This window comes from Tenebrio molitor, chromosome 6 (genome assembly GCF_963966145.1).
Source record: "Tenebrio molitor chromosome 6, icTenMoli1.1, whole genome shotgun sequence".
Lineage (NCBI taxonomy): Eukaryota > Metazoa > Arthropoda > Insecta > Coleoptera > Tenebrionidae > Tenebrio > Tenebrio molitor.
This window is the reverse complement of record NC_091051.1, coordinates 8,808,545-8,834,588: the sequence shown is the minus strand read 5'-3', so window position 1 is coordinate 8,834,588 and position 26,044 is coordinate 8,808,545. Positions and strand designations below refer to the sequence as shown.

General features: G+C 33.8%; 1 protein-coding gene and 1 long non-coding RNA gene across 2 annotated transcripts in view; both read left to right on the top strand.

Moving 5' to 3' along the window:
* Positions 1 to 5,776: 5,776 nt before the first annotated feature.
* LOC138132762 (protein O-mannosyl-transferase Tmtc3-like) overlaps positions 5,777 to 26,044 on the top strand; it is a 37,675-nt gene continuing 17,407 nt past the window's right edge. The window contains exons 1-2 of the mRNA XM_069050380.1: positions 5,777 to 6,335; positions 23,459 to 23,595. Of these exons, the coding sequence (XP_068906481.1) occupies positions 6,150 to 6,335; positions 23,459 to 23,595 (323 nt within the window). The 5' untranslated portion in view covers positions 5,777 to 6,149. The remainder of the gene's footprint in view (positions 6,336 to 23,458; positions 23,596 to 26,044) is intronic.
* On the top strand, positions 16,097 to 18,539 carry LOC138134021 (uncharacterized). Its single transcript, XR_011160611.1, has 2 exons — positions 16,097 to 16,462; positions 16,533 to 18,539. It is a non-coding gene; the product is annotated as an uncharacterized lncRNA (long non-coding RNA).

Here is a 26,044-nt window from a genome sequence, read left to right as displayed (position 1 = left end):
TAAGCAAATATATAAGTTTTTCTTCAGACGTCAGTAAAATATGACATTATACTGCTGGATTGGTAGCGCTAAAGTGTCACTTCATTGCTATGGCATCTGAGGAGCTGACGAGCGGCAGATAAAGTTATTACGTATCTCCGCTGACGAGCGGCAGATAAAGTAAATTAGCTAAATCATTTGAAATTCCTAACACAAATTTTAACAAATTCGTTTCTGAATCTGACACATTGAAAGCTGAAGTGAATAAATAAGATTTAATCAAGAAACTTGTACATAACTGCAAAACATACATACTTACAAAATGTCTCCAAATTAAAACTGGTTGACAGATGAATAGTTATTAAAAAAAATCGGATTTTGTTCACAGCGTTGTTTATACTAGTTATTTTCCAATCTTCTACCATAAAATAATTCCTGGTTTCTTAAATTCTTAATACATTTCTTAAATAATTTGTTATGAACGTTTGAAGAAAAAATTGTATATGTTATTCGAAGCAAAAATGGTTTTATTCTTTATTTTTGTTCCTAATAACATAATATACTATCCCACCTCCACCCGGCGGCACGGCAATTTTGCCGGAGTACATACACTATTACGGATATTACTATCAAGTAATAGTGCATTGCTTATCAACATAATTACCGGCGTCTTGCCTCCACATTTTGACTTTGTTGTGTATTATATTCTGTGTCAATGTTAAGAAACTTCCTCACGATGTGACATGAGTATAATAATATACCTTTTTGAATTTCAACTACCAATGTGTTATCTAAATCCAGAATTTTTAAATTTTTAAAAAGAGATTGCGGTACTATTCCCGTTGCTGAAATTACAAGTGGTAAAATCGAAATTTTTTCTAAACACCAAAGATTTCTCATAGCAACGGACAGCTCTAAATATTTATTAATTTTTGTGTTATATGTCTGTGTTATATTATGTGAATTTGGAACAGCTATATCTAAAAGATATGCTTGCTTTTGTTGTTTATTTAAAATTATAATGTCTGGTCTGTTATGCTTAATATGAATGTCAGTTAAAATTGTTCTATCAAAATATAACTTGTAACTGTCATTTTCCAAACAACTTTCTGGTGTATAACTATAATGTGGTTGTGTATTCTTTAATAAATTGAATTTAACAGCTAAATTCATGTGTATAATTTTAGCGAATATATCGTGTCGTTTTTTATATTCGCTTTGAGCCAAAACGATGCAAGAAGAAATAATGTGTTCAATTGTTTCCCCTTCAGTTCCGCAAATCCTACATTTATCAATTATCGATTGTAAACCGCATATGTGTTTTTTATAATTTCTTGTATTTATAACACGATCTTGTATTGCAAATATAAAACCCTCCGTCTCAGGGTGAATATTTGATTTCTTAAGCCATGCATGAGATGCCTGAATATTAACTTCTGGTTGTTCCAGTTCTTTAAAGTATCTCCCATGTAAAGACTTCTGTTTTATATTTGCTATTGTGTCAGGTATATTTGGCTTAACAATGTCTGAAATTATATTATCACTTAAATTTAAAGGTGTGTAGCCTTTATCGGCTGAAACCAAAGCATTGAAAAAGGTGTTATCACGAGCTCTATTGAGGAAATAATTTTTTAGTGAAGCAATTTGATTTTTTAGCAGTATTTCTAGATTTGAAAAACCCCTACCACCGTTTTCGCGTGGTAAATTAAATCTTTCAATAGCAGATTTAGGATGGTGTTTACTATTATTTATAAATATTTTTCTATAATATTATTATTTATATACTAATTCCATTTGTACATTGTTCAATATATTGTTACCCATCTATCAGTTGTGAGCCTGTCCATTTAAAATTTCATGGATTGCTGTCTGTGTAAAAGGTTCCATGTTCTGACATTGTTGACGCTTTAAATTTCAAATATTTACGATATTTTCGACGTTCTTCCATAATTCAGAATAAATCATTTTCGATAACGTTAGTTTACGTTTAATTTCAATAATAAAAAAATAAAATTAATGATACTGGTAAGCTGTTAATAGGAAGGTATCATTATCTTGAGGAACGACCACTCAATTACACTTTTTGTCAATGCCCAACTAGAGTAGAGTTGTCGGTGTATTTTTAAACTTGTCCATTTATTTATTAATAAAAAGTTATTAGAACATCAAATAATTTAGTGGAATACTAATGGATCTCCTGTAGTCAACAAAGTTAATAAATAATTTTCACTTTCATTACTGGTCAAATCAAAATATCGATCAGTTAAGATAGCTTTTAGAAAAAAAATCTACTGTATTGTTAATGGAATAAAGTTCTTATAATTACAAGGTACAAGTAGAGCACCTTCTAAATTGGAATTGTGGGTTGTTAATATTTCATGTAAATTAAGCAAGGACACGTTAAATTCTACAATTGAAATTAATGAATATTAAAAAAAAAAATAACGAAGTGATTAAAATGGGAAAAGAAATAAGAAGTAAAACCTGTGATATTGGGTATGAAATATCAAGTTATAAGCAGAAATTTAAACTAAAATATTAAAACTTTTAAGTACTTATCTTGGAAATAAATGTTTCAGTGAGTTTCAATCAATAGATGTTCCTAACAAAAACGTTATACGAATGGCGCAAGTATTGTTAGTTTGTTGTGAACTTGTATTTACGAATGTTTACACAGCTTCTAGAACTGGAGTGTTTTAGATTTTATTTATACTTAATATATTTAGTTTTCTCCTTTATTTCTTCCGTTCGGATAGTAATCCGTAAAAATTGGAAACGTTAAGTAAACCAATAAAAGTCGACCGACTTGATATAAATAACAAAAATGTTTTGATGCAGAAACTTGTTATTACAGTTGAGGCAATTGAGTAGAATTTGTAAAATAATAACTATTTACAAAAAGACAAATTAATTAAAAGATGTTAGATCGAATACATTTGAAAATTGAAAGTTATGATGGTAATAAACAACTTTTTGTGTCAAATTACGGTAAAAACAATCATTTAGGAGAACATGCATGATGAAGGATAACAACGCACGAATTTATAACTTTCGTGTTTCCATTTAATTCAAACATTTTTAATATAACACGTCAAGTTTTTTTGTACGATATTTTTGGAAGCTTTGTTGAATATTGTTAAACAACATTTTATACCCACATTTTCCATGGACTGCACCAAGTCGTATAAAACATTTATGAGACATTTAAGAGAGTGGAGGCGGCGAGGGATGTATGTCATAATCCTTCCAGCATAGTTTATAATCTTGATGGACAATCCAAATGATAATTATTGTCACAATAGGTGACACTTCAAATGACAAGCACTTAGTTTTATTTAAATACATTCATTTTAACAAATCATTACATTAGGTTTATCGTCAATTACACAAATATTTTATAATCAGTAACAGCAGAATGTTTACATTTGTGTTGTATTCGTACTGAATTATTAAAGAGGTAAAATCTAAAAATAAGTTCAGCAACCGTGTCAATTTATTATGTATAAAGACACTTTTAGATAGACGCGCAACCTATTTTTAGCTGTACGAAAGCATCTCTTTCTGTTACAATAAAAGTCATATTTCAATGTGACAAATCAGAACGTAACTGACAACAAGTTGTCTTTGTTGATATAAAAATTGCACCCATTTTTCTAAATAGAATAAAGTGAGCTTTTGAGGGACAATTTTTATACTATTCTTGTCGTTGGTTGGATTACATTTCCCAATAGGTATTGCCTAGATTAACACAATTATACTTACCAGAAGTCGGAGAAGAAACGTTTTTTTCATTAAATAAACCTTGCAAGAGACTTGTGTATTCTCTGTATAATTTTGTCTTCAGAAATGTTTACAAATTCGATTTTTTTATAATAGTCATAATTTAATTGATATATGTACGTACATAATGTACAAATATTTTTTGAGAATAATTTACATAGGGACAAACTTGGAATACAATCTCTTATGCAGACTGTCATATAATTCGCTTTAAAAACAGCATTTTTTGTTTCTTAATTATGTACCTACTTTTATTAGGTATATATCGGATGTTCATTTAAATTTATTCTCAAAGTTGGCGTTGAAGAGTCGATTGTGAACGCACCTCTCGTCAGTCTGCAGAACCTCCTTGGTCTGCAGCGTAAAAACACAAACAACGCAAAAGTGAGGTTAGATTTGAACCTTGATCTGTAATCCGTGGTGCGTTCACAATCGACTCTTCAACGCCTACTTTGAGGATATATATGAACACCCGATACTAAAATACAGGAAATAGATTAATTATGAATGGAAAATGATATCTCATAAATGACTCCCATTTTCTGCTTCACCAGCGCAGATCGTTTTTACGGCATTCTCCATAATATGGCTTCAGTGCTTGAATTTCTTCCGGATCATCCCGATATGATTAATATCCACCTGGTCCTTCAATTAATTATAAAGAAAAAAATTTGCTGTGGTCAAATCAGCGAAATATGAGAGCCCATTGAAATTTGAATTTCGCAAAATTTATTCGTTCCGCAGAAGATTCCCTTAGCAGCTGAATTGTACCAGTAGTTACTCCAGTTATATCTGATCAGAGCCATCCTCTCCAGCATCCGATTACTTTTTTTAATGTTATATCACACCCTGACCAGGGTGTGCATTGATCTATCGTAAATAACTCCAGGAAATAAGTTTCCAAATTTGAACCGAAAACTTAAACATAAAGATTCTTAAATGTTAACGATTTGTTCAAAACCATTAGAATTTTCGAATGTTGAAATTAATTTGTTCCAATTATTTAACTTCATAGTAATAAATGGAGCGTATTTCCTGGAAATTTACCAGAACCTAAATAGATATCTACGCATTATACAACTTTGTGGTGCTACATCATTTGTTCCATGTATTGCGTGATATGATTTCTTTCGACGGGTGTGTACACAACTATATGATAACACAAATGAGTTATTATGATTAAAAGAATCATGATTAAGTGTAAGCAAAAATTGTTTGCGTGCGCCGCCTAACAAATTTCTTTTACTTGCGTCGATTTTTATTCAGACGTTAAAGCTGTAAAATACATTTCAATATGTTGAAAGGTTTGTTTAAAGCTGCCGCTTTGAGATTTCCAGAGCAATTGAATATTCTTGGTTTTATTCGTTGTATTTATTTAACACAAGCTCTGTGAAATTTGGTAGAACTTGATATACTTGTTTTATATTTGTGTTCAATCAATAAAGGATTTCCGTTGTTGTTCAGTACGTCTAGACACCAGTTCTAATTTAAGCAAGATACATTATTGGAAGTATTGTATGTAGGAATCGAAAAATAATGGATTGATTTTCTTGACTGTTTGAAAGCTGCGTTCGGTTCGTTGAAGAGCGAATGTATTTTAAAGGTGTGTTGGGTACATATTGGATAAATCAATACAATCTTGTGAAAGCTCGGAGATAGCAAGAAATAATTATGAAAAGGCAAGAAGAGACGCGAAAAGCTCCGGGTGACGATTGAGTCGGTGTGTAAAAGCTCTCGCGTTATTGTGGCAGGTTGTTGTAAATACGCCCTAAAAAATTTATACATTCTGTATTGACGACGCAGCTTTTAAAATATAAGATGAGAAATTCTATCTTGGGGGGTAAAAATTCACGTCAATTGGTTTGCTGCGTAATATAAAATGTTTATCCCCGTCTATTTCCGAATTGAGGACTGAATTTCAACGGGGCCATCCGGCCTGCGCCTGAGCATAGGCCACCAACACACCAGTCACGTGACGCACCGACGCAGTATGGCAGCCGGAGAGTCGCCAAACCGGTTCAGTTCTTGCAGTTCAGTGCTGTCGTGTGGTCTGTCGGGTGTGGACGTGCCTTCACCCTCTGCAATGCACAGAGTACAATTACGTGCACAATTAACCGGATTCGTTAGCGAAACTTAAGCTGAAGATGTCGTCCGAGCAGGGTTCGCGGGCGGGCGTGCAGTGACTTCGCCGCAGCTGTTCTGCTCTCACACCCCCGCGACCTAAGGGAGGGCAGGCCCAGCTCGCTGGGCTATCCGCGCTCTTCGCCCAAAATGCTCACATGAATTATTAACAGGTTGCACCGATGGGAAGCGTCCCGTGTTGGTTGTAAAGCATTTTTCTCGGGAGTGCCGATCAGAAACTCTTATGCTCCACTAACCCAGTGGGCGAAATGGCACTGAACCAGGCGTTGGGTGCCGTGGTGGTGCTCACCTGCATCGCGTGTTACTACAACAGCTGTTACTGTGGCTTCGTCTTCGACGACATCAGTGCGATCAAAGACAACAGAGATCTGCGACCGCATTCGCCTCTCGTCAATATATTTTTCAACGATTTCTGGGGCACCCCTATGCACAAGGTAAGCCACCCCGTCGGACGACGACCCCCGTTGCCGATCTCGTACGCAAAAATTCTCGTTTTGTTTCTTTTGACGCTCGGGGCGAAACTGATGGGTGGAAAATTGAGCACGGAGCGAAATTTCTGCTTTGAACTTGGTCCCTCTCGTCTTGTTTTGATAAATTACGTTCTGTAGGTAATGAATGAGAAGAAATAAATATCCCCGGTTTTCCAATTGCTGACTCCGCTTTACTTATTTCATGTCGGTGTGTTGGTTGAATTTTATTGCTCAACCCCCACATTAATTCGAACGTTTCGTCGGTAATAACGTTTGCCTCTGCCAAACCTCATTAATAATTGGAGTTTGAACAGGTGACTGTGTTTTTTCTCTTGGTTCAACGCTCATCACCAAGGTTAGGTCACGTTGATCTCCGATGTGCTAAAACTGCGAGCGATGGAGATGATGGCCATTTTTAGCAACCCGTTTTGTTTGGAATTTACATAAAATTCGTTTCCATTTCACACGTTCCTGCTTCCTTATACAACTTTTTCCGCGATTCCTTTTTCTTTTCTCTTCTATCTGATGTTCACTCGACTTCTATGATCCTTTTTCTACGTTTCATTCTCCTCGTTCACTCTTCGAGATCATTAATATATCAAGCCAATTGGGATTCAAAGTGTCCCCTTTTCACGAAAAGAATATATCAAGGAGGAGACACTTTGCCCTTTGTGTTCCACTTGGGTTTTCTCCAACATTTGTCCTTTTTGCAGTAATTGGAATCCTCTTAATTCTCAAAGAACACAGAGTTTTACTCGATATCTAGTTTCTCCTTTTTTATCGCAATCGTTTCACCGATTCTACTCCATAATCTCGCGGATTATCTCCGAAATGGGAAATAAATCTCCGAAAACTACAAAATATCAATTTATCCACTTATCAGGTAGTGTTGTAAAATGAGAATTTCCATTTACAAGGGACTTAGACACGCACCGGGCTTAAGCGACCAATGCACTCTCTCTTTGTTCTAGCCCAATAATCCTTTAAGTAATCAAAATTGGATTTTATCGTCCGAACTGGGACAGTGTTGAGGCTTCGTTGCAAACGTATAATTGAGTTTGGGGAAATATTGTTGAAAAGCGGAATCACATTGTGACGGTTAATTACGGACCTGGAAAATTGTAACGCTCGCATCAGAGGTAACTGGTCGTAAAAGAAGCCATCCCACTAGAAAATTACGTTTTTTGTCATATTCACACTAGCTGTAGCTCGAATTTATCAAGACTTTATGACCGATGCTTGATATCCAAATTTTACGGCCTCACATGGACGACTATTTATTTTTCAACTTTGTCGACGTTTTATTAAGAGTTGCTAAATGACTTCACGAAATCCAGTTGACTTTTAAAATTATTTAATTTAATGATTAGTGGTTGTTGTCTGTATGAAATGATATTGTCGGGGTTTGAGCAATAATCTGTGTAGGGGTGCCACCACAACACAACACGGCGGCGTTGTTAGAGCCCTAAATATATTCATTAGGGAAGGGCGCATACAAATGTACACCCCCTGATAAAATTTACCGACTTTATTAGATATTGTGTTGGTAACCTACGTAAATTCGTTCAGTGTAGTAAAGGATTAAGGGCGGCGATCGAATTAAACTTTTCTTATTATAGAGTAACTTTTCCGTTAAAGTAATCTTATATACTTTTTCTTTCCAATTTCCGTTCGCTTACGCCGCGATAATTGTCCAAAACTGTGTACTTTTCCACTGATTGGCGAAGAAATAAGATACCATCTCCTACCAACCCCTTTACGATCTTGGTTATGCTTTTTAGGGCGGTATTAAGTATTCAAGAGGTTTCTCAGAATGAAGCCAGAGAGATTTATTCCGGTTTTTATAGATATGGATATGGTTTAATACAGTTCGATATCGACGTTCTTTTCAAAAATTCACTTTTTACGTCTTGATACTTTCACTTAAATTGGCGAGAATGTATTTCTTTTCATATAAAACGATATCACGTGTTCTAATATTCTTTCTTCCGGACCTGAAAACGCTAATGCCACTGGAATATTTTACGAGGAAATTTTAAGATTCTAGAGCATTTTTCAAGAGGTTGAGTTCTTAAAAGTTAGTTCTTCAATTTAATAGGATTCTCGAAATACTTTGGAAACCCCGAGGCATTGCGCGAAATCGTTAGATTTATTGTCTTATCATTTTCGGATTCCTCCTCTAATTCGGCGACGGATTTTAAATTCGTCGAATAAAATTTCTGAATTCGTCGAATTGTCGATTAGCGTTAGTTCCAATTCAGAAAAACCGTGTCTTTTGTACAAATTACTCTCAATTAAATTTAGTCTCTTCTCCGAGCGAGCGTAATGGAGCGTCGAAAGAAATGTGCGATATATTACCTTCCATTGGACGAAAATTGTTGAAAATTAACAAAAAGAAAACCTCCTTTCGAAACCATTAGTCGCTAGTTGCCAGAATTACGAGATGGTGTAATTTAACAAATTGTTAGGGTAATTAAGACGTGTAATTGCTCCCAATTTGTTGACATTGTTAATGACGGCCACATTTTCATGGATGACGTACCCCTAAAAATCAAATAATTAACGTCATATTTTATAGGGGTATTTCGAGAGGGTGTCTTTCCGCTTCGGCACATTTGTCACGCCGTTTTTCTTTTACATTTTGTCTTATGAAAATAAGTCGGCCGTCGTAACGCACGTACCCACCTAAAAGTGCAATAAAAGTTTACGTTCGTGATAAAAATGTTACTTTTTTTATTTTACGCTCAATCGCGGTATTAAACAGATTTCAAATGTAATAGGTTGAATGCGAGTGAATCAAAAATTAGTTGATGATGTCGAGAGAGTCGAGTCAGCGGTTGTTAAGACCATGTGGCGACAATTAAAATGTTTGCATTTGCAATTAGAGCATTTGCATGGAAATTGCAAATGAAAACTTCCCTTGAATAAATAAGCAGTAAAATCCATATAGTTGGAGAGGTGTTCAAAAAATAATTACAGCCCGGGGGCGGGTTCTGCAGTAATAGAACCGATGGGTTTCCATACGCTGATTTATGCTCCGCCGCCTCAACAGTACCTTGCTCTACTTCTTGTCTGGGAAAATCGATGGAATTGTTGTGGAACGGCTGTTGGCAAGGATATAGTGTGAAAGCGAGCGCCTCCAGATCGAAAAAACTTTTTAATAAATGTACCGACGAGAAATAAACGCGTGAATTTGATCGGCAACAACATTTCCACTTTTCTATTTTAAAATGTTTCCAGGTTGTATTGTGTGATTTGAGTTGCGAAGGATAATGCAACATCCAATTAAAACTTTGTCTGTTGTGGTGATATTATTTCAGAAAGCTCGCGTATTTTAACAATAGCCATTAATAAGCAACTGAAATTAAATTTATCAGACTGTAAATTCGAGCTGCCAATAGTAAATATAAATTATTTTTCCCCATTGAAGTAGAAGTTTTGGATTATGTGCTTAAAACTCTTGAGATCGGGAGAAGAATTAAATTTAAGTTTTGAACCAACGGAAAGTTTTCTTTTGCCAATGACACTTTTCGCACAAAAGCCGAACAGGGGAGCTTTGATCTTTATCAGATATAATTTAGCCAGGAACCGTGGATTGAAGAATATTCTCGTTTGGATTGGCATCAGATTTTTTTGATCGTTAATTTCTTGATTGAAATGAACGGTGATTGATCGCTGATTGCCATTCATTAAAGGTAACAGAACTTGTAAAGTAAAAATATAAGTCATTTATTATTAATCAGGATAATGTATGCATTTAGATTACAAATTACTTCATGAATAAATTAATATTTAATTTTACTAAGTGAATTATAAATCATTCTCCAGATCGCACCTGAAAGTTTTTGTTTTTAGATTTAGAGGGTTTTTTAATTTCATTTTTTTAGTCATGTATTTTTCTTATTTTCCTTTTTCATTTGTAACCCATTTGCATCATCGACCGACTAACTTAAAGGTGTTACTGACAGACTTTCAACTCTTCTCTTCTTCGTCTGATTCACACTCCAAATTGAAAGAGTCAACATCAATTAGAACTCTACTGATGAGAACCTTTTTGGTACCTCGATAAATAATTGAAAAATCAAAATACCATCATCAGCAGAAATTAACAGTGTGGCTGTCTTTTTTTCTTTTTTCTTTTGGACTTCTACTTTAACATAAAATATAGCAGATACACCACAACAATAACATTTTCAGTTTTTCAGATATAAGCCTTCTTTCCAATTCATTTTCTTTTGTAAATAAATTGCGTGTTTTGTGTCTTTCTACAATCATTAATTTCTTTTCACAGAGAGCTTCCTTGGAATTTTAAACTATCTTGGAAAAAAAATTTATAGACCATTCGAGAGGTTTGCTTCCTCTTGGCGACAGACCAACCGAATCCAGTTACTCTTAATCTGGTCAAGATTTGCATCACTGAATTCCTAGTTCATCTTTCTAAAAATAAAGATCTGTCCGACCTTGAAACTGTTAACCCAACCAGAAAAGTGTACAAAGCCACTGTTTCTTTGAAGTTGTCCCAAATCTTTGCACCTGGCGGTTAAAATAAATAAAACTGGAATGGTCAGTTTTGCCTTCTACAGCTTTCGACAACCGGTGTTGTCATAATCCCACTCCATTGTATTTAACTTCTAAAATATAATCTTTTGTTGTGAAAAATACACATAAAATAAGAATCTCTTGTATGAACCTGTTCTACATGTTGTCAGTGTAAACTTTACGTTCGGGATTCCTATTTGATTCCTGCAATTAAAGAAACAAAGGACTAATGAAAGATTTGTAGAACAATGGGCACAAGAAAGAAAACGCAGCGTAGTTGGATTCTAATCTCATTGAATCAATAAAAACAAACAATTAGAGCTACGGATGTTTTGCAAAGAAATTGAACAACATTAGGCAATGAATCTTTCGTATTGAAGAAAAATATTTATCTATCTCTGACTTCCTTTGGTTCCTGATATCGTTAATGGAACACGATATGGATGGGGAAAAAGTCACGCACAAGAAAGTTTGCCTTTATCGAAAAAATTGTTAGAAGAGTTGACCATTTAGTTCATTATAACCTACATTCTCGAATTTGTTTATTCCTTCCGGTTTTGTTACTGTGGAAACTCATTTTTTGCTAGTTCTAGAAGTAACAATACACGAATTAACTGTGATAGCAGCAATAATACACAGAATTTGGTGAGAATTTATGTTTTAGGAGTACGAAAGCTCAAAGCGGTGGAGTTATTTTATCACGATGTAAGAATGTTTTATAAAAAATTTGTACATGCAATATTTCGCCTCACTTTCCATTATATTCGTAAGAATGGAAGTAACTTATAAACCGTTTTGGTCATAAATTAAAAATTTAGGATTTTCATTATTCACTGCCGTGAAGTACTGTCGCTGCTCATACTGACAAGCACTCGTTGAGTTGCGGTAAGAAATACACAGCGCAAATACTTCACTTCTGAAGCAAATTTGGAAAATAGTTTATCATCAATAAAGCAATTTTATTTGGGGTTGTTTTAGTAAAGCTTCAATAATTTATAGTTCACTGAATAAAGTCACCAGTGGCGATATTACGCTCTGATTAATCATGTGTTTTTAACACATTCAACAGCATAGCTGGCAACTGCATAATAAAGTGATATTCTAATTAACTTGTGATATACATAAAGTACTTTTTATAATCGATTTTCTTCCGTGTTCGGTAAGGACATTTTTATTTCGTGTTATTAAATACATACACTGCATTTTTTGTATATGTTCGCTTATGCCAAACAATTTTTTATGTAGTACATATTACGTTTTTTTTTAACATAAAATAGGTATTAAATTATTGTTTGAGACCATTAGAAGATATAAACAAAAATCTAGCCAGAAATTCAAGAAAGTCACGACCTTCACTTAGAGCATTTTTAAGGCACTTATCACAGCAGATCACAAAGTATTTGATTTTACAATCTTCACAATGTTTACAGCGGGCTCGATGATTTGAGGGTGAATCCGGGTGCTGTGAGTCCGGTTAGGTGAATTCCCGATTTACGAAAGCTTCGACAGAAAAATATATATGCATATAACACATTGGTTAATAAATAAATACCACCATAAATACGTTTCTATTATTTTATTAGACATCATGACATACAAGACCAACCCCTCATTTCCATATTATAAATAAGAAAGTACACGATGCTAGGAAGACCCTAACGTTCCCCAGACAAAAAAGGCTTTAGAATTATTTTAACTAATTCGAAAGGTACCGACAAGCCCAGCTGCACTACTTAAAATATGTACTTAAAACGTAACTTAAATTATTCACTTATATGGTACCATAAGTCAATGTGAGCTTTAGAATGCTTCTGAAGAAGAATCATAGATAGCATTTAAACCTGTTACTGGTGATGGATTTCCTAAAAAGAAATAAAAAAGATAGCAAAGCCGTTGAAACATAAATTTGATGATGATACTGTTGGAATCTAAAAATGAACGTGGGTACAAATAATGGAAAAAATTGTATTGAAACGCTCCTTTCAACAGAAGAGAAAACATGCATCGAAAGGACATTGTTAAATGTTCACAGAACATGCACTCGTAGTTGTTATGGATGATTGTCCTGTTACAGAAATAATATGGCGATGTTCTAGATGTTGAGGGACTTTCCTTTTTTGTTTAGTTGTTTCAAATCGTTTCAAATCCTAGGAGTTGAAATGTCCACAGGTGGCTCAACCGAGTCAAATGTAAGGTCATTTGAAGCATTTCTCACATCCCTACTAAAAAAAATCCTCTAAAAAGCGAAATAACGAAAGTATTATCCAAAATTTAACCGGTGCCAGTGCTGTAACACGAATCAAAATCAAAAATAGTAAGATGGCCGTATTGAACCTTCAAATATGTACTAAGTACCAACAAGAGAACTAGGAATAAGTTTGAAACTTGTCATTTTACTGTAACTGCAGCAAAAGAAAATAAATTAGTTAGTAGAAAGTCTTATTGTGGTTCACCCAGTTGCCGACCTCGACTTCGTCTCGGTCTTCAATCTCTGGGTTTAGCAAAAAAAAATTAATTCTACTCTTAATGATATAATCTACTATAATATATTGGCCTGTAACGAAATTCAATTAGTGAGTTAAAACATTTTATACTGGTCTTTGAAGTCAATGTGCTTCCTTTTGAAACTATTTTAATCAATCACTACCGATACACGATATTGCTATTTATGAAATCAAAAGCTTTTATTAAGTTATAGCTATAATATAATGTAGACATAGCCAGCTGCATGTGAAATTTAAAAAATCACCCGATATAAATAACACTTGTAATTGTTTTTGTTCTCTTACAGTATTTAGTACATATTTATTAGCCGAATAAATGCACATAAAATTGTAACTGTCAATATTTCTTTTCAAAATATAAAAAATAATTAATGTCATCGGAAACCGACTTATCGCGGAATCAGACGATTCAAAATCAAAGAAATTCCTTTTCGAGAGGATTTCCCTTGCCATTCAACGTGGAAACGTTGCAAGCATTCAGGACACTTTTCCAGATTCCGCAATATTATCGGAAATTTTTGTATTATAAAACAAAAATGTTATGTAATTATGTTATTAATATAATACTTAAATAACTGAACTGTAATTCAAAATAATATTACAATCACTTACACAAATTCTTACCAATTTTCATTATTTCAGAAGTATAATTTTTTTGACGTCAATTGCAAAATTAATATTAGATGTATCTGATCAAAATAAAATTTTATAATAAATTAGTAAAAGACGATCACGCTGGACCACATCCCTAGTTCTTCACATTGCTCCCTAGTCACATTTGTGGTGTAAAACGATCCACCAATGTAATCTCCCGAGCGACGTTCAAGACATTTTTGAGACCGTTGAATTTGTGATTTTGCATTCACTTCGGATTTCTGCAAGTCAAAGTCGTGCCTGTTTATTGCCTGATTTACATGAAGAATGTTCTTGTTGCAAAACGGTACTGCCAGTAAAATTCGATTCCCAGCGCACAAAAGATTGTTTTCCAGGTGCTGTTCAACACTCTTGTCCCAACAAAATTTCTTTCAAAAGATTCACTATCTTAACGACATTGTTAAAAAAATATAGAGTGGATTGCGTCTTTCCGTTCTTTGTAATCCGAAGAAAATGGAACGACATTTTGTCCGTAAAAAGTGAAAACTTTGGTTTTGGCTGCACAATTCAAAGTGAGCAAAGTAATTTTGGAATATTTTAAACAAAGTCGAAGCATCATATTTTCATTTAATGGTAATTAATTATAACTGGAATTTTACCAGTAAACTAGCTGTTTTATTTATACTGAATACGTGAGCAGCAAGTTATAGGTTTTTGGAATTGTGTGTATTAATAAGTATCAGGGAAAAGTTTGTGGGGTTTAAAAATAGCCGTCCGGATGTATTTACCCTTTGAAATATTTGAAGCCTCTAACGGCGCGACGTGGCTTCACTCTAGCGACTATGCGTAACGTAATCATGAGCTGTTGTAAGAGGGGTTGCAACCCAGTGGGAATAGACAGCAGAGATGGAAAAGGTTTAAAATAGTCGCCTACCACAAATCAGGCACCACAGGATTATAAAAGTTATTTTGTGAAGGCGAAAACCAGCTTTCGTTATTACCTGCAATAACAATTTTTATCTTTTTATTTCATCGTTGTGTATTTGATGGAGATTACAATTCTGGCCGGAGATAGGATTGTATAATTAAAGGATTTGTCTTGAAAATGGATTTATTTTTTCAGGCCTGTGCTAAACCGAGAGTAGTACGTCAGGCTTTCACAAAAAAAAGACAGCAACATAAACAAGCTTTAAATTGAAAATTTAAAGAAGTTGCCACGACTGGAGTCTTAGTGAGCCACACTCTCCTTGTCACTCCGTGAGAATGTTGACTTTTTTCACTTTGACGGAAACATCCTAATTGAAATTTAGAGGACGCTGGCTTACGTGTGGTGGCGAGCGCAATAAATAGGCCCCAACTAATTTAATTTAACCTAAACTTAATGGCGATGACACTCTCTCCCCCACGTATTATAATCAAATTAATTGTAAAGGAAACCTTCCCGTCAAGATTTTCCGCGAACGCAACAGAGCCCGCAGAACAATTCAACTTTGGTGAGATTGGAAAATTCACTTCCCTCTTCCTTTGGGCCATTTTAATTTTCCTTCTATTAGCGCTCCTGCAACGCTTTTACAAATATGCATTTTCATGAGCAATAACGTTCGTAATTTCAATCAGACCGTGTTTTGATTCTATTGAACACGGAGTGAATTCCACGAGTTGCACAACCGGGCACAGGTTGTTGTGTTGGAGATAACCAGAGAAATTTCTGGGCGTAATTGGATTTTGTAAATTCTGCCGTTTAGCAATTCGATGAAAAGTTTCGATGTTCCCTTCTGTCTCTCTCAATCAACCGTTCCGAAATTATCTCTCGTTAATAACGGCGTCAAGTTATTTAGGATTGTTGCTTTATTCGTGTTTGGACTTCTGATGGTAATTAGACGGCCATCAATGATGACAAATTCGGATGATTTAGAGGTTTTGTTTTGATACTAGTTTTCATTCGCTGCCGCTCCACAGTATCCAATTCAATCACTCGCATAATGCATGTAATTGATTGCCTATTGGTTGGTAGAATAAATTTACATGAGACGAAAATTATTTAAGCTGCCAATTGTATATCTAAAATCCAGTTGTAGATTATGCAGATGTGATAGTTGGTGAAAAGCGTATCACAAACATTCATTAATTCTTTCATGTTTGTTCATGTCGGGGACCATCAAATATATAAAACAAATTATAGCCTGTTTCGTTTAATGTTGCTTTTGTTTGTGTAATCTCACGTGCGAATAAAAGGCAATCAACTGCAATAAAATCAAAGCAGACTCAACTGGTGTCCACTAGTTTAATTATTATGATTAATAATAATGGGATGTTTCCATTATCGTGTCAGTTGTGAAATAGATCCCACAGTTTTAACAAAACTGTTTTGGCTTTTGAAATATACCATCTACTAAAATTTAGTACCTCGGTGTCGAAGAATTTATTTTATCGATTTTACGTAAAAACCTGCAGGTGCGTGAAACATCAATAGCCAGTTGATACTAAAATTTTAAAGCTAGTTACGTGATTATTTATTTTGTAGAGGTGCTCTGTAATCTGTTTAATCGTCTAGTTCGGTGACTGATGATTGATTTTTTTTGGGAAACGAAATTTTGAATTCAAAATTGAACCCGAGTGAAATGGAGTGAGAAAAGAAAACACATGATAGATAAGAGGAAGATTGAAAAATGATTGAAACTAACTAGGCAATAAAAATGAAATATTTCTGCATTTCGAAGAGTTGTTCATGTAAAACCGTTGAGAAAAATGCTGGATTTTATGTTATTAAGGTGGAATAGGTATAATGTAGATGCATAATATTGATTGGTATTTAATGATGTTAATGTCACATGTAAAATAGATTTTCCTATATGAGCAACAACAAACAGCTTCATCCTCACAAGCTTTAAAGGGACAAAGATAGATTTAATATATACAAAGGTAGTTGTTAATTAAACCGAAAAGTAAATCACTGTATGGGTAATTTTCAAGGGGATATTCTACTCAATTAACAATAGAGATATTTCAGAAATTCTCTCTGAATGTTCTCAAGTAATTTAACAAGGATCTCGTAGTAAGTACTGTAACACAAGTGAACAGTATTTAAGCTTGGTTCTAATAAATGAAGAAATGTTCTAAGAATAGTAAAGAACAATAAATAGGATTAAGCATGGTCGGTTTGTAAATTAGATGAAATGTCTTTTTAGAATAGCTGCCATTCTGAAAAACTACTCATTGTGATACATATGCTACTAAATTATTTACAAGCTAGCAAAGTAATTGAAAGTCGTTTGTTTAATGTTTCGATAAAAATATATCGGTAAATAGGCTGTCATTCATTTTCAATTTATAGAATTTATATTTATTTATTTGTATCGGAAGTCTCACCAAAATGAACACACAAAAAACTCGAATCTTAGAATCAACGTAAAACAGTGGAGTAGGTGTTTTTAATAAATTTTGTTTTTTTTTGTAAAAAAAATCTACAGGGTGTGTCAACGATACAAATCCACCCGGATTTTCTCGAAAACTTACAGATTGGCGCTGTCGTAACTCCTGAAATACTGCAAAATGTGAAAATGAAAGAAATTGTCAAAAGCAAATAAAAAAAAATGAATGATTTAACCTTTATTCGACAAAAATTGAAACAGACAATTAAATACAAATGATATTGAAAATAGGAACTAGTGAAAATCACTAAAAAATAAAAATGCGAATTTTGCTTTGAAACTTGGTATAACGGGGTATTTTTATTTTACCCAATTTAACAAATACTCTTAAACTCAACCAGAAGTATGCAATTTCATATTAGTATCAATATTCGTTGATAACAAATTTTTCGTTTGTCATTCAACTCTGTTTAGGTCAAGGGCAACAAATGATAAACCACCTTCGTATATGGTAAAATACACAAATAAGAGGATTCTTACTTTGCTTTGAATAACGTATAAGTTGTTCGACGCGATTTATTATTTTTTTTCTGGAAAAATCTATGTAGGCGCACATAAATAATCGAATAACTTTCCAACAAAAATATAATAGCTTTTAATAGTTAACGAGTTAACGTTATTTGTTAAATATGAATTAATGTTGGAGTGAATCTATAATATACATAATATACACAGAGTATCTATAAATGTTTGTCTGCTATGAAAACTTGTCAAATTTTGAATGTGCCGCTTAAACTGAATGTCACATTTTTAGGTTAGGTTGTTGGCTTTAAATCTGAGGCAAGTTTCAACTGTGTTTTGCTTCCGCTAACGTTAATATATTTAATATCAACACTATCAACCGGGGAATAGTCATCCTTCCATCGTACTGCCACACAGTGTACCTATATTCAATAATTGGTATGAGACCAAATCTTAACAGATAAATGTTGAGAACACCTTGTCCCTGTGTGCCCTTATACCGGGTGTAGAATTGGTTTACGAGACATAGGATTTTACATGTAAAAATAAGGAGATCCAATTATTGGCTCCCCTAATAATTTTATGGCAAAATGGTTAAAATGAAAGTTAGAGAGAATTAAAAGTACTGTCTAATTCCACTCTTTGTTTTTTTCTAACATCTTGTGGTACTGAAAGAAAAGCAAGAAAGGCGTTAAGACAAAAATACTAAAAAGCAGTACTAGCAATGAAATTTGACTTCTAAAATTATTTGTCGGGTGGTTTCACTATTATTTAATTTTCTTTTGATCTGCCCTTCAAATGAACTCGTACAGGACTACAGGACGAATGAAAAGGTATCTTCCATTAAATGTTCAAACTTCTCTCCAATTCTTCGAATTGTTTCTATGACTGAAATTGGTCAGTCTGGGAAACCTGAAGCAAATGTTGCTTGGAGGTTTCTTAAAGAAGATCCTCCATAATACCATCTAAAGAAAGAAATAAAATTTCATGCCTAGTAGTACTTTTTAGGATTTTTGTGTTAACTCTTTTCTTGCCTTTCTTTCAGTACTACTAGAAGATGTTAGAAAAAAACTAAGATTGAAATTAGACAGTAATTTTAATTCTCTCTAACTTTCATTTTAACAATTTTGCCATAAAATTGTTAGGTGAGCCAATAATTGAAACTCTTTATTTTTACATGTAAAATCCTATGTCTCGTAAACCAATTCTACACCCGGGATACGAGTAAACTGCCTTTTTATCTGCTTTCAAATTTCTTGTTTTATGCTACTGATTTACACGACCTAGACTGGGCTGTCGAACATGGTATCGACTCCATCTTCTCTTCCAACATAAATAACAGGATTTTTCAGGAGAAATAAATAAATAAATCATAAATCTTAAATTTATTTTTTGTACTCATAGCCTTGAAAGCAACGCTTCCAACATTCAACGCTCGCTCCGAAACGAGTGCTTCCCGGTCGACTCGAATGTAAAAATTGCAAAAAACACTGGTCCTTTGAGGCATTCAAAAAAAAATCTGTCTTGATAATAATAAAATTTAGGTCATAAAATACAACTTCCCTGGGTTTTCCTCCATTAAAAAATTACGGTAAGATTTATAATCGTTGAAAATTGTTCCTACAAAATTCACAAATTATTGCAAAAATTGAAATATCAAGTGAAGCAATTGTTTCCAACAACTAAAGATCACTGCCTACTTGGTTTTATGTTCGTTTATGTTTAATGTATTAAAACAAAAAAATTTAATTTAATTTTCGTACAAAAAATATTGTACGAACCACTTGCGTGAAGACATCTTCCGTTCATTCGCGCTTTAATTAAAGGCACTCGCTCCTTCGTCGCTCGTGCTTTAAAAAATGCGCTCATGCGGGAATATCGTCTTCCCGCACTTGGTTCGTAAATAACTATTTTGTACTCATAGCCTTGAAAGCAACGCTTCCAACATCCAACGCTCGCTCCGAAACGAGTGCTTCCCGGTCGACTCGAAGTAAAAATTGCAAAAAACACTGGCCCTTTGAGGCATTCAAAAAAAAATCTGTCTTGATAATAATAAAATTTAGTTCATAAAATACAACTTCCCTGGGTTTTCCTCCATTAAAAAATTACGGAAAGATTTATAATCGTTGAAAATTGTTCCTACAAAATTGACAAATTATTGCAAAAATTGATATAACAAGTGAAGCAATTGTTTCCAATAACCAAAGATCACTGCCTACTTGGTTTTGTGTTCGTTTATGTTTAATGTATTAAAACAAAAAAATTTAATTTAATTTTCGTACAAAAAATATTGTACGAACCACTTGCGTGAAGACATCTTCCGTTCATTCGCGCTTCAATTAAAGGCACTCGCTCCTTCGTCGCTCGTGCTTTAAAAAATGCGCTCATGCGGGAACATCGTCTTCCCGCACTTGGTTCGTAAATAACTATAACATACACAACACAGATTGTACACCAGATCGTTGAGATAAATAGGCTACAGATATTTGTGGGGTCTCTTCCTACCTTTCTCTCAAATCCTCGACAATTTCATCAGATGTTGGTGGCGATCCTGATGATTTAACTTTGCCAACTGTTTGTGTATAAATAACACACAATAGATTTTAGAGTAAGTAAGATTAAAAAGTGAGTGAGTGCCACGCAAAAAAGGTGCAAAAAGTTTTGTTATCGTAAATGCTATTAAGTACCGCGTTTTCATTCATAGTATTCTTACACGTTTTTGCGGATCTGTGTATTTAAAGTGTTTTTCGGCTATTTCATTCATAGTAAGGTTTTGTTTTGTGACTTTCATGTTTCGAGATGAAATTATTAAGTTAAATTGGACTTTATGAATTTAAAATGTTTAACCACATTTTCGGTTTATTGAAAATATGTATTACGGTTTACATATTATGATGCATTTCAAGATTAATTTACAGATACATGCTTATGCTTTAAATTGTAGTATATTTTTTTGCAAACTGTCACCTAAAATGGAACAGTAAATCGATCGAGTGTAACATGTTTTTGAACGTGACACACAGATCTTCTAAAAAGATGATATAATAACTAATAAAACTGCCAATGACAGTTTCATAAAACCTGTAATAGATGCACAAAAAGTAGATAGTATGTGGTGAATCATTTTGGGGCAGAAAATGCTTTCACAGAATGTTGTAAAAAAATTTCTTTCAGTTCAAAACACTGTTATCTTAACACAGCGTACACTATAAGCTTCTTTAAAATGCTTTTAAAGAGCCCGTTTGAATAAGAATAAGTAAAAATCTTTATAAGAATGGTAAATAGGAGAAAAGAGGATTAAACTTGAATTGCAAAAAAGTTTGCCAAAAACTTTATTTACCCAGCGTTATTTTCTACAACGGGAAGTTTACACACATGAGCGTAGCGTGTAAAAAAAGTGCTTTATACACAAGATGCATACATAATTTTTTGCAACGTCATTGTTTCTGTAAAATAAAATATGTATCATGAAAAAAATTGTTAATAAAATTTCTAAATATAAATTAAATGTATTAAGACACGGCTAGCCAAAGAACACTTGTTTGTGTAGGTGGGAATCTACAGGGTGTTTGCGAAGTTGAGGAGTTCCTTTTAACATGCGATAGTATGCGTTGTTTTAAAGAGTTTTAGCCAAAATCACCTTAGGAAAATGACAATGAAACGGCAATGAAGATAGAATGAGTTAATTTTTTGAAATTTTTGAAACCGGTCCTGCTCAAATTTGCGCTGATTTGTTAGAAATTAGAATTGAAAAAAAAAATCAAATGAGCATGGACGTTAATCAAAAATTCTGTCAGAGTTGTCATCTAATTAGTCGGAATGGCTTTATTATTACGAAAATAATCAGCTCTCAGATATGTTGCTAATGTATGGGCAATGTTATCGCGTTATCAGAATGCATCTGCAGCGTCCAGAGAGTACGCAGAGCGATTTCCAGAAAGACACCATCCTGGGCCACGTCAGTTATTAATCTAGTACAGCGGAGAAATAGACAGGACCGGACTAAAAAATTTAGAAAACAATAAAAATATACAATCAATTATCTCCGTTAATACATACATTTTACTAAGAAGATTTAGGCTAAAATTCTTAAGAATAATGCATAGTACCTCGTGTTACAAGGAACGCCTCAACTTCGAAAACAGCCCTGTATATATCTGATATTCAGAATGAGAGATATCCGCTAATTATTATTATTAATCTGTATAAAACACTTCATCGAGCACGTTCTGTCCAATTTTTTTCCATTTGTAATTTTTTGCACACACTGATCAATTAATACTCCATTACCAATTTTCCTTTATTGACACATAAGCGCGAAAAATCGTGCAATAAATTGACAAAATGTGAAATGTTTGGGCGAGTCAAGTGTTAATAATTATTATTTGTTCGTTTAATTGAATTAATCCACCCATCGGATTTCACTGTGGGGGTAAATTGATTAAACCCTCAAGTAACATATCGATCCGTCGTGCCCTACAGCAAAAATCGTACTAATAATCATCTTTTATTTTTGCAAACAAATTAAATGCCGTTGTAACTCATTTCGGTGAAAATTTTGTCCGACGTGACATACATAGATGTTGGGAACGGTGCGAATCTCCTAAATATTGAAACGACGCTTTTATCATTTTCCCGTGAAAGCGATCATTTTAAACGAGCTTTTTTCCGGACCATATCTTACTTTCTGCTTGATTACGCGCAGACTATCCCGACCAATTCCGATGTAAAACAAGGATTATGACTTAATTGTGTCCGCGTGTGGGGATGAAGTGAAGACATTTTTTACGAAACACTATTAGAGCAAGACTTTTTATTGTAGAGCCCCGCGCGCTGGCTTTATTGCGTTGAATAATACTAAAATAAATAATGTCTGGACAGTTTTTATAATAGAAATGTTCTAACGGGCATAATTTACCTTATGGCCCTGTATAATACGAAAATAAATTTTGGCCGGGGCCTTTATCATAAAACTTTGCAACAGAAATAAAAATTTCCTTTATACGTAAAATTTCGTTTTTATTTGTGCCACATAAAGTAAAAGGACATCGTTTTCTTTCATTTCAAATTACTTTGATGTAGGTGCCCTATATTTGGCCTTCTTTTTACTTACACATCAAAGTAAAGCGGACATGCATTTAAACCGGGAAGTAGTCTCGCATCCAAAAATGTAGGTAGTATGCGAGAGTCTGTGGAAAAACAAACTGTTGCAAAGTGTAAAAGAAGCATTAATTTTCCATATTCTGTACAGGCGACAATGGTTGAAAGAATCTCTTTTAACTTATTCATATCACGAGTTTCGCAAAATAACTAATGGATCTTCTATTACACGAACGACAGCATAAAACACAACTAAAAATCAACATTTTTACAGGGAGGAGTTTCACCATTAACGGTTCCTCTCATCGGTTTACGTCGCGCATTTATCCATTAAATATGAATGAAAGGTGAATTTACCGCGATTTTACCGAACACCCTCTCTCTGCTCGTTTTGCCTTTTTTCCGATGCATTTCGCCTAGAAATTTTATGGTAATGCATTCGTTTTTATTGTTCCAGGAGCAAAGCCACAAGTCCTACCGACCCCTGTGTGTTTTGACTTTCCGATGGAATTATTTGCTTTGGCAGCTGGAACCCATGGGGTATCATCTTGTGAATATGTTGCTACATTCCGTCGTCTGCCTCATGTACTTCAGGTTAGTATATAATATCAAATTATCAACATCTTGAACTGGGCTAATCTTCCCTTAACATGCGATAGCGCTGTTAAAATAACTTTAACGTGCTTTTCTGTCCCACACTCCACGCAGTATCGACGGAAAAACCAAATTTACACAACATTTCATCTCTTTATTGTCTCAGGACCTTTTACAAACAATTAAGCTCGTCGTTCTCTTAATAAAAGAAATTTGCCTCCGGTTCGATACACATTGTTAACTACGTTTCGTTAATATTGCATTTAAGTGTCAGAATGTTAAGAGGTAGACTTTACAAACACATTAACTTAAGTGAAATCGATTCTTTTCAATTCCGTCTAAGAATATACATAATTGAAATTATAACCCCTTAAAAGAAAAACCTGCTTTAAATTTACTTCGACAATGGGGAGTCGATCATGTAGAATTTTTATTTTACATCATTCACCTATGTTTTATTCAGCTGTGCATTAAAGAAATAAAATGAAACTTCTTAACATCTGTTGTAATTACACCTGTGTTCGATTTCCCATGTATTGATTATTATTTTGACGTTAGAGACTGAAGTACTACTGGAAATGTAGTGACAACTCGCTCTTACTGACATTTTGGTTCGTGCTTTTAATTATTAATTGTATTACCTTTCAATTTTTAGTTGCACGATACTACACGGAATAGTAATTAGTTCATTTGTAATATCGATAGCTTAATATCTTTCTGGACGGAATAAATATCTTATAACGTCAATCATTTTGACATAATGACAGTTAAAGGCAAGATAAATAAAGCTAACAGGTATGCTCAGACTATGCATTAAACTTTTAGTCGGGGTGTGACGTCAATGGAGAATAACCGAAGTTGTTCAGTTCCTTTTACGTTGTACTCTGCTTTAATGGCAATGTTGGTAATTGTTTTCTCTGGTGAGGTCGCTCCCTCAAGAGTTTGACTATCCACAACATCCCATGAGCTCGAAATACCAATAGAAGTGTTTTTGTGAAGGAACTAGTCCAACAACTAGTTCATTGTTTGGATATTGATAAAGATTGGCTTTTTTTGTTCAATTTAGTTTCAGATATCGAATTAAATAAATTTCAGGCGTAGCCTCTTCACTCTAAAAAATAAAAACAGATAAAAATATTTATCTTCAGGCGGTCGAAAATACCACCTTTGTGAAATGCGTGAAGTTGCTTTTTTGTAACCGGACTTGAAACACTTCAGAGTTGAAATGAAAGGCCATTTTAAGTATTTCTCACGATTTATTTATCAATAATTTCAGGAAATATTTAATAATTAAATAATCCCTATTTAAAAAAACGAAATAACGAAATGATTACCCAATATTTAACCGGTGCAGGAGGGCCGTTCAACGTTAAAAAGTAAACTTTAGACTTTAGTAGACTTAACTAATATTATTGACTTGAAGTACTAATAATATTGCAACAAGAGAACTAGGTGCCTTAAAATTGTCAGTTTGAAAATTGTCATTTTACTGTAACTGCAGCAAAAGAAAATACGTAAATGAGTTCATGTCCGATTTTTTTTTTGTCATCCGCTTGAAGATACAATAGTAAGGATGTATCATTCAGAGTGTTTTTGTGCTTCGCCCAGTTGCCAACCTCGACTTCAATCTCTGGGCTTAGCACAACAAAAAAACTCACTTCTACTCTTAATGATATAATCTGCTATTATTTACGTCTTTAAAAACACGTATGTTGTATGGCTTATCCTATACTACCTTAACAATTGTTTACAATTGATTTAAATGCGTAAAAGACACAAAATAATTAAGCTTAGATACAAGTTAACATTTCATTTAAAAAGATTCTGTTATAAGTAATTGATAGCTAAATAAACAAGGAATATGTATTTTATATCGATGAGTATTTTTTGATTGATACCAAACATGTAATAACAATCATTGCAACATATTATTATACCAGAACTGTACCTGTAAATGCCGTAAACTAGTGATTGTTATGTTCATGCTAATGTTAGTACCTGGAGAATCTACGCTTTGGTTTATTCATATTTTTAACTCTTGTACTGCACCGACCGTTGAGAAATTATATTGATCCCTGGATTACAGAGAACTAATCGGAACTATTAATTTTATTTGCATATGATAGCAATACGTCAAGTTTAATTAAAGATACGGAAGCTGTAGTGTATTTAGTTCCAGTTTTATTAAAACTGAATTTCTTATGAAGGAGGATTAATTCGTATTATTAATTCATAACTCATGCGTTCAAATCAAATCCTCTGAGTAGGCGTTGAAAGAAGTAAACCGTTTAGAACAGTGTAAAGTTTGAATTTCCCGCCGTTTGACACGAATGACATTTGTTTATGTTTAATTGGGACATAAGTGAACATGTTTGTTTTCAGCAAAGGGTAACCTTAGATATTGGCTTCGAGAATAGGAGTCGTTAGTTATTCTATTTTTAATATAAAA